Here is a 12565-nt window from a genome sequence, read left to right on the forward strand (position 1 = left end):
ATACTGAAATGTTAAACTTGAAAACACGAGTAACATTCATTATGAGTGAAAGTTAAGAGTACTAAATTGAAATTAACCATAAACCTCTTTTAACGATTTACTAAACCAATGTTACCAGGAGAAAGTAATTATGCCCAACTGAGCTTAGGTATAGCACACCAGATTTTTTGTTGTTGAAAAAGGAAACAAACAGAAAGGGAAGATGGAGAAAATTACATTAAATATTCCTAGGTTCCTTTTTAAATTAGTCTCTCTGAAAGGAGGAGCACATTCTATAAAGTAAGGGTATATTCACACTACCATAACTTATAGCTAGAAGGCACGTGACCGCAGCAGCCAGAGCTCTCGCTTTTTCAACAATTCTAGAATCCATGACATCACTTAAAAACAACGTGTGAAGCGAAGAAACTACCCTGAATATCTTATTTCAGACTTTTTTGTCTTGTTTGGTTACGCGTCTCTACTTTGTATGAGACTTTTTTTGTATTGCAAGTCAGTTTTTCTACAACATAGAGCGATGTGTGCCACAAAAGGGAACTGGGGGGACAGAGAGCGATGTGTGCCACAAAAGGGAAGAAACTAGGGGTGGGCACGGTCCGGTTTGGTCCGGTTTCACCCTCAAACCACAGCTGAACCAATTAAACTTTTACGGTCCGGTGTGATTCGGTTTGAGCCAAAATCAAAATGAAAACCAAACCAAACCAAACCATTCATATCCGGTTTGGTGCGGTTTGGTTCGGCCGGTTTAGGCATAAAAGAAAACATGCTTACAATAACACAAAACCTGTTAACATCTGTATTCCATCAAATAATCCTAAAACTGAACTTGCTCCTAACAAACATAAACATTTTCATCAAAGTTCATCCAAAATTCCAGCAACAAACTTCAACATACAATCCCATATTTTCATACATATACAAACAAATTTCAATACCCAATTGATTAATACAATTGGAAATTACATACCAACTAGTCAGATACAACATTCATTCTGATTTTATCAAATTAATGCAAAGAACAAAAAGCCAAACAAACACATTTCTTCTTATTCTTCTGCAAGGCATTTCTGAGAGAGCCATTAACCATATACTCTGTCATTGTTGGCACAGAACCTCCCGGCCCATCAAGCACAACACCATAGAAGCTACCACATTGAGGTGGTGCAAATCAGCAAGTTTAATGGCCTCGTTCCAGAAATCATCTCTCTGATTGAATACAAAATCTACAACATAGGGACCATGCAAGTGAGGTATTAATAATAAAAAATTAATAGCCTTTTGGAAACTAGTGCAATGAAAAGACAAATCATTTATTCTTCCATAACCCAATTCTCTCAGCTCTTCCCACACCCTGACAGACCCAATCCCATATTTTCATTAATACAAATAATTGATTAATACAAATCAAATTAGAAATTTCAAAACCTAATTGATTAATTGACATCTTACAAAGCAGAGTAAGACAACAAAACAAAAACAAAAACTGGGTATGATTCAAGAATTGAAACAAACCTTAGTTCTAAGAGGGTGGGATTGAATCATTGAAGTGGTATGAGCTATTTTCTCCAAGCCCCATTGAGTATCTCAAACATGGTTTTGCAGCTGCGAATTAAGAGGAAGATCCAAGAGGCACAACTGGGTTTTCGAAGAAGGAAGAGATGAGGTCAACAACTTGGAGGTGCTGAGGCTAATAATGAGATCTGGCGGCTGTTTCGCTTGGGTTTTTTTTTCAGATTAGGTTTGAGTTTTAGTTGTAGAGAAGAGAAGAGAGAGGCTTCGAATGTGAGTGTAGTGGAGGGTTTTCTTGGTTTTGTTATGTTTTTGGGGTCCAATTAGGTGTGAAAGGGTACATAATATGCCTTTCTACTAACCAATTGTTGTTTGACACATGTATATTAAATAAAATTAATATTAAATGGAGTTATATCGGTTCGGTTTGGTTTAGGACAGTTTCAAAAACACTCAAACCGCAGCCGAACCAAACCAACCCGGTTCGGATCGGTTTTTCAAACTGTTGACTTTTTCGTTGGTCAAAACCAAACCAAACCAAACCAATATAATCGGTTCGGCCGGTGTAATCGGATCGGCCGGATTGATGCCCACCCCTAGAAGAAACTACTAAAATACGAGCCTTTTTTGTGTGGATTTTTTCTCTTTTTCTTATAATATGTGTCACTTATGTTACACTTAAAATAATATCATTAATACATGAGATAATTTGGCTTTTATTTTCTAAATTTACCCTTATGCCTTGATACTTGACACTGCTAAATCCAAATAAAAAATTGCATTAAAAAAATCCAAATAAAAAAAAGAAAAAAAGAAAGAGAAAAGCGGTAAAATTTATCTAAGTCTGCATCTCCCATTTTGTCAAACTCAGTAAAATTTATCCTAAGAAAAGGATAATTAAGCAAAGTTTGTGATATGCTACGTTGAATTCTAAGAAAAGCAGTAAAATTTATCTAAGTCTAATTTTAGGGAATACATTGAGTAGCATCTTGATTTTTGTTGAGAGATTGGTTGTTTTCAAAATAAACATGTTATACTATTTATGGAGCTTGCCGCCTTCAGAAGCCTAAGCCACCTTCTCACCGCCTAAATTCTTCTCGATCACGAGTTTCAATGTTTGTTCCCTACACCTGCCTTCTTTTCAAGTTTCAAGGCTTCTACTCTCTGATAAGCTCAAGTTTCGAGAAGTAGCTTGACGTCCCATAATTCCTTTTGCTTTGTTGCACAACGCCCTTCTCAAGATGGTGCATTTAATTTCCTTGCCTCAGTCGGTGCTTGTGATTTTAGTCGGCCGACAAATGCCAATCTTTGACTTTGGTCAAGTTTTTTCCGATGCATAACGAGTTGGGCCTAAGAATTGGGCCATCCCCTGGTATTTGAGCCGAGATTTCAAACCATGTTCTTTGGGCCGCATGGGCTTTAGTCAATGCCTTCATGTTTAGGCCTCAGTATTTATGCATGTTTTGAGATCTGACTGAGCTTGTTGTGTCACAGTCGTAGGTTTCTAAAGTTTTTGAGACCTAGGCGAGCCTGTTGTATCGTTGGACACATTATATATCGAAAGTCCTGTACTCTCTCTCTCAAATAAAACAATTTCGATTTCAACTTTGAAGTATATTATTACAATTTTTAAAAGCTTTTTTGAGGTGTAGGGAGCTGATTTCATATATATGTTCATATGAGACTCCTGAAATGCCTAATGAGCATAAGCAGTGAGGGAAGATCTCAATAGTCATTGCATCTAGAAAAGAGTTATTTTATGGAACATGTTTATAATTTGGTAACCAACATATATAAAATAAAAATAAAAGTACTAAAAAACATATATAAAATAAAAACTATATTGAAATTGTCCTTTGCTTTAGCTGCAAGCATTGAACCACGTCCCATCTGAGGTCGCTGGCGACGGCCTTGAATTATTGATCGCATATAAGTCAAATTGGGTGTATAACGTAACTTTTTAGAATTATATGATATATTAAATCAGTGTGCTCAATCATTATTACGTTGATGACCAGATCTTCAATTAATTTTTTTTTGGTCGTAGATCTTCAATTAATAAGCAACTGCAAACAATAATTGTTTTTTTGTTGGTTTCACCAACGGTGAATTTAAACAAAGAGTTGCAAAAAGACTCTGTAGGGATAATAATGTAATGGAATTTTTTAGACAAATCACCTGAATTTATATATCAGTTTCAATTTATCACTTTAAAGAAAAATTTAAGAAAAATGTCACCTTACTTTTTCAAAATCCATGATTTGTCATCTGACTTTAACACCATCAATTTTAAGGGTATTTTAATATTTTTCATTTTCAAGGGTATTTTAAAAATGGAAAAATTCTTATAAAAAAAATTTATACATGGTGAGAGATAGAGATAGAGGGAGGGGTGTCTTGTGCGATGTGTTTTGGGGCGGGAGAAAGGGAGAGATGACAAATCATGGATTTTGAAAAATTAATATGATATTTCTCTTAAATTTTTCTTCTTTAAGGTGACAAATTAAAACAGAGGTATAAGTTTAGGTGACATTTCGACAATTATCCCTAATATAATATGCTATGACTATTTCTTTGTTAGATAATCTTTGAAGATGGACCTAAAAGATGCCTGAGAATTAAAATGCAATTTAGAGTGGGCGATGAGGATGTACATATTTCTTAACATGTGAACGTCCAAGTTTGAACCTCCATGTAGTAATATACATGTTAGATCTACAGAAAAGTATAGACACCCACCCTCCTCTTAATATGCCGTCTCTCAATCCAAGCAAATTCAATTTTTACCTCTTCCTACAAAGATGATTCCAGTACAAAGGCAGACAATTTAGTCATTTCATTGCCGCCGCCGCCATCATATCATTGTTATTGGACACATTGTATTTATGTCTTATTTTCTTTTAATACAAGTGATAATCTAAAATGACTCAAAATTAATTTAATCTATGAAAATGGGAATTCGAACTTGGGTGCAAGGGGAAGTAGGCTTACCGCCCTAACGAAACCATGTTTGTCTTTCTGTTTTTAATCTTCTCACATCATCACATGTTTACTAACAAAAGATGATGAGAGTATGATACAATAACAGCCAATGCCTTCCTCATCAAGGAAAAATTCCCCAAAATGTTGTCTTTACCTATTTTTTATTATCGATCCTCCCAAATTTAACTCTAAATGATTAACTGTAACACCGCATTATATGATGATTAGGAAACACCTAATTACATACATATTTACATTAATTATACTTGCCGTAATCTCGTATAGTCCAAGTCGAGCTGAGTCAAATAAGCCCGGATGTAGCCTGTAATCGACCACACACAGAGTGACATTCAGCATCACAATCCGGCACCTTGGAGTGCCCGGTCAATTATAATTAAACAAATAAAAACCCACCCACTTAAACAAAACCCGACCCGTAAGTCATTCGACCCCAAGTCAAACTATGTACACTCTCTAAATAAAAAATTACAGACTGAAAGAAAAAAGGAAAAACAAAGGAAAAACAAAGGAAAGTGAAAGAGTCTAGAGGAGCGCGTGAGACTCTTGCTGGTTTGATTTGATGTTGATTGGTCGCCGTTGAAAAAATTTAAGGCACATTGGATAACGGGTGGCTTCTAGTTAAAGCACAAAGGAGGAAGGCATGGTCTTCACAGACTTTTGTGTATAAAAAGGAAAGGAAGCTAGTGGTTTGGTATCAAAAACTCATTGGACCACTTCACTGTTTAGAAACAGAGCCTTTTAAACTCCTCTAGGATTTTTGGTGCTACTTGAATTGTGAAAAACATAAAACCAGTTTGATTAATATTTGATGGAGAACTTGTTGGGTCTTCTGAGAGTTCACATCCAAAGAGGAGTGAACCTTGCTGTTAGAGACATGAGAAGCAGTGACCCTTATGTTGTTGTCAAAATGGGCAAGCAGGTAATTCATTTTGCTGTCTTTGATCATGAAAATGGTCTATTTTTCTGATGTTTTTCTTGAATCTTGATCCATCTGGACTTATGGGTTTCTGGGTTTTGATTTGATGCTTGTTCATTTCAATTGATTGCTTATGAAACCAATTTTCTGATATTGCAGAAGTTGAAAACTCGAGTGGTGAAGAGGAATGTGAATCCTGAGTGGGATGAAAGATTGACTCTTTCCGTTGCAGATGCAAATCTTCCGATCATGGTTTCTGTGTATGATAAAGATACGTTTAGTTTTGATGACAAAATGGGAGATGCAGAGTTTGAGATTGGTTCATTCATTAAAGCCTTGAAGATGCGCTTGGAAGGCTTGACAGATGGAACCATAATTGCCAGAGTGCAGCCAAGCAGGGAAAACTGCCTTGCTGAAGATAGCTGCATCATCTGGTCCAAGGGCAAACTTGTCCAAAACATGGTCCTCAGACTCAGAAATGTGGAGTGTGGGGAAGTTGAGCTCCAATTACAGTGGATTGATGTTCCAAGTTCTAGGGGTCTCTAGATTACATTCTCTCTCTGTCTCTCTCTCTTTTCTTTTTCTCCGTGTAGTTGTATTTGGGGCCCTGGTTATTGAATTCTTTTGTTCATAGATGTGAGAGATACAGTGGTGTTTTTAAGTTTTTATCCTCCCATGTATTGGTGTCAATTATATGGGATGCGAGAAAAGTTTGAACAGCTTGAGTTTCATTTTCTAATAAAATTACAATTTATTTGATTCATTCAAATTATTGTGTGTGATTTTGTTGATGCCAACTAGCCAGAATAACCTCTTCTGATATGATCAATAATGATTTTTTTTCAAGTTTTTATCACAAAACGTCCATGAGGTTAATGAAACTATCCGTCGAAAAATCTAACTTGGCACACATGTAAGACTCACATATATAATGGGGATGGAGATTCAAATTTGGAATTTCTATTAACATTGTGAAGGGAAGTAACACTAACCGCAATCTTAGTCTAGAAGGGAAATTATAATCCGACTCGCAACCAAATTATTGTGTGAAGTTGATAGCAAAGATTGGACTAACAAACAGAATAGCCAATTAGTCAACAATACATAAATGATGCAAAATTAAGAATGCAAAGAGCGTTTATCAGAATGACATCGGTGTTCTGACAAACAAATAATTTCCAATGCAATATTCAATGAAAGGATTTGTAGACAATCTTTTTGTGCTATGAAGTCCGTATCTTTGGTGGGTAATACTAGGCTTATCACATTTATATATCATATTGTGTACCACCTCTCTAAAGAGGTGGAGCCCACCCATACAATGAGACCTACCTTTATTAGAGAGACCGCAGACAATGCCTAACATTTTCCTAATGAGAAATTTACGTACCAAAGTAATTAGAAGTTCAAATTGCAACCACCTTATTATCCTCCCTAGTTATGACTCAAAACTAGAACCTCATTTGCTTTTGATTATGAGTGAAAATACAAAGTTCTTGCTCGGAACTTGAAAGGCATACAACATGCATAAAAGTCAGCAAAATCGCATCATTTTCATTCTAAATCTTATTTATTAACAGAAAATAAGAAGTTGTCACATCAATTAATAATGAAAATTTGACATTTAGTGTTAATGATACGATTAATTACCCTCCCATATATATTTGAGTGAAATTACCAACTGGAATACTGTGTCATGAGGACCCACACCTAATTCATACCTGAGCCAGCTTAGAACTCGTTTTTCTTTTGTTTTTACCGTAAAAAATACCAAACTTGTAGTCTTTGTTTATTGGAGCATAGCTGCATAGTCAATTCGAGCACACAATCAGGCGCATTGGATTGGACTCCCAGTGGGATAATTTTTTCCCGCAAAAGTCACTGTCTCTGCCCCAAATAGCTATGAACGGGTATGGTTGAGTTAAAGAAAATTATAAATTAGTGATTTCAGAGTCGAACCTAATGACAACATAATAGTATGTGAAAACTCTCTTTTTTCTTCTTAATTTCGAAAAAAATAATAATAAAATCTCTCCCCAAAATGACAAATAAAATAAAATAAAAGATAAATAAACGAGTAGAAGAGCCTGGAAGAGCGCGTGAACAGTTGAGAAAACAAAGAGTAAAGTGAAAAAATACTTTGGTTTCGTAGCTATTGGGGTCAATATAAAATGTTGTGGTTTGGTAGCCAACTTCACTCAGGCACTGAGATTTAGACAGAGGCTCCCAAATTGCAATCTTCAATCAAACCTCTCATCCTCCTCCTATTCCTGGGATTTCTGGTGCTTCTTACTTTGTGAAGAAAAATAAAAATAAAATCTGGATCCAATGGAGAACATGATGGGTCTTCTGAGAATTCACATCCAAAGAGGAGTGAACCTTGCTGTTAGAGACATGAGAAGCAGTGACCCTTATGTTGTTATCAAAATGGGCAAGCAGGTAACTCATTTGGCTGTCTTTAATCATGAAAATGGTCTAATTTTCAGATAATTTTTCTTTTGCTGTTGCATTTCTTGATCCATTTGCATTTCTGGGTTTCTGGGTTTTGTTTTTATTTTCTATAAATTTAGGTGATTGATGGCAATACATGGATCTGGAAGGATCACTTGGTGTTTCATCGTACATATACATATTTTCTGTTTAAATTGTACTATTGTTTGTTTGGGTTTAAGTTATGCCTTCTGGAAACCTCTTAAATATACATTTTTTTTTTGGCCTTATTAGTTGTTGCTTTTTTCTTAGTATTAAAAACTCCAACCACAAAAGAGGGTATCTTTAAAAAAAAAAAAAAAAAAAGAGAAAGGAATCTATTTCGTTTTGTTTTCTTTCATTGTAAAGATTAAAGAACAGTAAATGAAGGTATTTAAATCTACCTTGTGTATGGTTTCCTTATTTTCTGTCTGTTGCTGTAAACATTTGTTTTGATTTCCAGAATATTGATATCACTAAGGGATCTGGTTTGTAATTTTATTTGAAGTCATCCAGAAATTATTATTTTTAATCTGGTGGTAATGTTTCCCGTCTTCGCCAAAACAAAATCTGGTAGTACTGTGCTTCTGTGGAGGCCATTCGCTTTCTCAGTTAACAGTGCTATTCCCGTCACATGCAAGTCCCTCTCTTATGAGTCTTATCCCACAGGAATGAAAAAGACATGGGTTCAGGCACATTAATTATTGACCAGGAAATCAATTTACACCAAACTTTGCTATGTGGTGGTTCTCCACCAAACAACTTTCTGAATTACGTCTTGTTGAGGTTAAGAGCTTTGAGAAATTGATGTGATTCCAAATATCTGTCATTTCAACTGATAGGTTGTTGAATTTATGTTCAAAAGCAGAAGGTGAAAACCAGGGTGGTGAAGAAGAATGTGAATCCTGAGTGGAATGAAGATTTGACACTCACAGTTGCAGACCCAAATCTCCCAATCAGGGTTTGTGTGTATGACAGAGACACCTTTAGTTTTGATGATAAGATGGGGGATGCAGAGTTTGAGATTGCGACATTTATTAAGGTCTTGAAGATGCGCTTGGAAGGCCTCCCAGATGGGACAATAATCACAAAAGTGCAACAAAATAGGCAAAACTGCCTTGCTGAAGAGAGCTACATTGTCTGGTCCAAAGGCAAACTTGTCCAAAACATGGTCCTCAGACTGAGAAATGTGGAGTGTGGGGAAGTTGAACTTCAATTGCAGTGGATTGATGTTCCTACTTCTAAGGGTCTCTAGATTTGCATTGCATCCACACTGTCTCTGTGTATAGTTTTGAGTCCTTGGTTCATAAATGTCAAAATAGTGATGTTTGAGAAGGGTATCCACCTATGTAGTATGTATTGCTAACATATGGGATATGAGAAAACAAATTATCATAACTTGATTTTCATTATGTAGTACATTACTGTTTATTTGATTCTCATTTTGGTTTCAAATTATTTTTTTAATCCTCATTTTAGGCCTGTAAAACTGGCCCAAGCTCCATGGGGTAGTCCAAATCCGATCCTATTTTTTGAGCTATGGGGGAAGGGAGGAGAAGGAAGTAAAAAGACCTAGCTAAAAGAGCAAGAAGACAATATGTAAGGGTTTCCACCAAGGCATGACAGAGCTACCAGCGCTTATAAATTGGAGAGGCAATGTCAGGGCAGTAAGAACAAGCACCTTGTAGGTGTTGTAACTGTTAATCTCAAGCATTCACCCTTTCCTTATTTGCCTTTTCCTTCCAAACCCCCATCTCAAATTCTAAACACTACACAAACCTTTCTACAAGACATTGTCCTAAGATTCAAACATCGACGTTACCTCTTTCTCTTTTACTAAAGTTATGGGCAATTAGCTATTATACCACAAGCCTCTCTAGCCAAGCTAAGTTTTGGTTTATCATAATTGTTCAAAACCATAGATTCTCTTATTGGTAATAACCATTTAAGAAAACCAAAGCACTCTCTAGGAATTTGCACCATTTCTGAGTTCTTTAGGTCCAAATCTATAAACCTAAGAAAAAGGGCAAGATCAGAATCTGTTACGATGGTCCAAGAATTCTTGTAAGTTGGAGGAATGAAAAGCAGAAAAACCATTAACAATTGGAGAAGAAGACGGAAAGCAGAAAAACATTATCACCATAAATAACATTTAACTAAATGCGGATAAATGCACGAAACCTAAATGCAGAGACTCATGATCCATAATGCCATACCAACTAAAGTGGGGTTTGATATCATTTGTCACAACTTAGCTAGACATGCACTTGTTTACACCAATCATACGTGATATTTTAGAAGGAACATTAACAAATGAAGCTCCATTTAATCCTTATATTACATAGGCTAAATTGACCGGTATATTATAATATATGATTCAACGCACATACAAGCTACCCCAGTTACTTGGTGATCACACACGTTCCTTTCCACTTCTTGCTTTTGCTAATGTTTTTATGTATGACTTTTTACTCCCATTTCTAACCATACATAAACTCAATCTTGTTATAAATGAAATCTTCAAGCTTTAACCTCAAAATCTATTTTTAATTTAAAAACTCTGGATTATTTTGGATTTTCCTTGTGTTTGTGCAAGGATCTGATCTTGATTCATGCTAGTTTTCTCTAAGGCATCTTTCACATTTTATTGGATGTTCGACCAGGACAAGTTTTGTTCGTATATATTTGTTGTTAAAGACGGCCCCTTCAAGAAAACGACCCAAAAGTCAATTCCAAAAACGACCAAGTCAAATAAATACTGCAACCATCAAAGGGCAAAGGGCGGGCTCCCAGTGCTTGGATTTTCCAGTCAATTGCGTACCAAATAAAATAAAGGCAAATAAATCACTGATCAAGAGTTATGGGAAAATCGAACACCAATTCCTTCCAGTGAAGAGTTTGACGAAAACCATTTCCTTGTCTGCGCGTGAGATTATGGAGTTAATTAATTGATTAATTAACTCTATGGTGCAAGTTGCAACGACCCAGTAGAGAAAGGCTTGGTTTTTGTGGTATCAAACGTCAAACAAACCAGTTGGGTTTTTAACCACGGATTGAGAAAGCTATCCACAAATACATATCTCTCTCTCTCTCTCTCTCTCATCCTTGTTTTGTGCCATAATCACAGCTTGTTTTCAAGTTTCAATGGAGCACCTGTTGGGCCTTCTTAGAGTTCGAGTGCAGAGAGGGGTAAACCTTGCTATTAGAGATGTCACTGCCAGAACCAGCGATCCTTATGTTGTCATCAAAATGGGCAAGCAGGTAACTTGGTTCTCGTCTCTCCATATGTTTTCATGTTTGTTTTTGTTTCTGGTTTTTGCTGGAATTATGGACTTTAAGTTTTAAGGTTCTGGTCTTGGACTTTAAGGTTTGTGGATTTGGATTTTTGGATTGCTTTGGTGGTCGTTGACTTCATGGTCAAGCTTTTCTTTATATTGTCAAATATTTTAGCCAGTTAGAGCCGACCATGTTCGATGTAAATTGTAAAACAAACGAAGAATGTTCTTGTTCACTCTGTTTTCTGGGGTTCCTTTAACTTCCTCCTTAAGTTTTGCAGATGATTTTGTCTCTGTCTTTACCTTTAAATTCAATCATATTTTGATAGGGTTTTAGTTGCTTGATGCTTTCAAATAAGGAGGGGAAACAAAACTTCAATGATCTGTAGCTTTGTCCCTCTCCCCATCTGTTCTGCTTTGAGTTCGTTAAGGTTTATTTGTGTATTGTCACTGATGGTTTATAAATGTGTTGTCTGATGCAGAAGTTAAAGACTAGTGTAGTGAAGAAGAGTACCAATCCCGAGTGGAATCAAGATTTAACACTTTCAATTGCAGATCCAACTCTTCCAGTCAACATTGTAACTACTTTTTATTTGGCTACATAGTAGCTGCATTTCACATTAAACTTAAAATTTTACATATCTTTACTGAATGATTTGTGGTGCTGATGTTGCAGCATGTGTATGACAAAGACACATTTACTCTTGATGACAAAATGGGGGATGCTGAGTTCGAGATTGGCCCGTTTCTTGAAGCGTTACGGGTGCGGGTGCAAGGCGTACCAAGCGGAACTGTACTTTCCAGAGTGCAACCGAGCAGGCAAAACTGCCTAGCTGAAGAGAGCTGCATCATCTATACTGATGGCCAAGTTGTCCAGAACATGTGTATCAGACTGAGAAATGTGGAGAGGGGGGAACTGGAACTCCAGTTACAGTGGATTGATATTCCTGGTTCTAGGGGTTTGTAAATTTTCTTGTCAAATTAGTCCTCTGCTTTGGCATTATGGAAGAGATTTGGAGCATTGTAATACCACCAGCTCTGGATTGGATGAGTTTCTTCAATGGGTTCCTTTGTTAATAGGCTTAAAAACAGAGTGGTTTTGAGTGTATCCTCCCCTTTATTATTGTAAACACGGTTTGTTGAAAATAAAATAGACAAGAAGATGCATAAAACATATGTTTGAATATGATGAATTTGTGTGTCACAATCGATGTGGGTATTATCCAGAAATGAAAAATGCAGGGATTCAATTTCCTATATGATCCGAGGGTTGCAAGTAATTGATATTGCATTGAAAAATGAGGTTTGATCAAGGGCAGTCGATGCTTGATCTTGAACGGACGAGTTTTATGGTACATTCAAATTTGGATATTGTTTGCCTTCTTTCCTGAAA

The 12565-nt window shown here is 36.2% G+C and overlaps 3 protein-coding genes and 1 long non-coding RNA gene across 5 annotated transcripts; 3 read left to right on the forward strand and 1 right to left on the reverse strand.

Moving 5' to 3' along the window:
* Positions 1 to 773: 773 nt before the first annotated feature.
* LOC148295903 (uncharacterized) lies at positions 774 to 1753 on the reverse strand. The gene is made up of 2 exons (XR_015834452.1): positions 1513 to 1753; positions 774 to 1223 (listed from the first exon to the last, which is right to left on the reverse strand). It is a non-coding gene; the product is annotated as an uncharacterized LOC148295903 (long non-coding RNA).
* Positions 1754 to 5188: 3435 nt separating this feature from the next.
* LOC110755159 (protein C2-DOMAIN ABA-RELATED 4-like) lies at positions 5189 to 6197 on the forward strand. The gene is made up of 2 exons (XM_021956333.2): positions 5189 to 5431; positions 5588 to 6197. The coding sequence occupies exons 1-2, from the start codon at positions 5321 to 5323 to the stop codon at positions 5972 to 5974; spliced, it is 498 nt and encodes a 165-aa protein (XP_021812025.1). The 5' UTR covers positions 5189 to 5320; the 3' UTR covers positions 5975 to 6197.
* A 1342-nt stretch (positions 6198 to 7539) lies between these two features.
* On the forward strand, positions 7540 to 9339 carry LOC110755158 (protein C2-DOMAIN ABA-RELATED 4). Of its 2 annotated transcripts, none has more exons than XM_021956331.2 (2): positions 7540 to 7867; positions 8763 to 9339. In XM_021956331.2, exons 1-2 carry the CDS (start codon positions 7757 to 7759, stop codon positions 9150 to 9152), a joined length of 501 nt encoding a protein of 166 aa, XP_021812023.2. In that variant the 5' UTR covers positions 7540 to 7756; the 3' UTR covers positions 9153 to 9339. The 2 variants fall into 2 exon arrangements, with proteins under 2 accessions (XP_021812023.2, XP_021812024.2); XM_021956332.2 differs by having other exon boundaries at positions 7547 to 7867; positions 8766 to 9339.
* Positions 9340 to 10751: 1412 nt separating this feature from the next.
* Positions 10752 to 12365, forward strand: LOC110755103 (protein C2-DOMAIN ABA-RELATED 4). The gene is made up of 3 exons (XM_021956267.2): positions 10752 to 11158; positions 11655 to 11750; positions 11849 to 12365. The coding sequence occupies exons 1-3, from the start codon at positions 11042 to 11044 to the stop codon at positions 12137 to 12139; spliced, it is 504 nt and encodes a 167-aa protein (XP_021811959.1). The 5' UTR covers positions 10752 to 11041; the 3' UTR covers positions 12140 to 12365.
* Positions 12366 to 12565: the final 200 nt, after the last annotated feature.

This window comes from Prunus avium, chromosome 3 (assembly GCF_965620075.1).
Source record: "Prunus avium chromosome 3, drPruAviu1.hap1.1, whole genome shotgun sequence".
NCBI lineage: Eukaryota > Viridiplantae > Streptophyta > Magnoliopsida > Rosales > Rosaceae > Prunus > Prunus avium.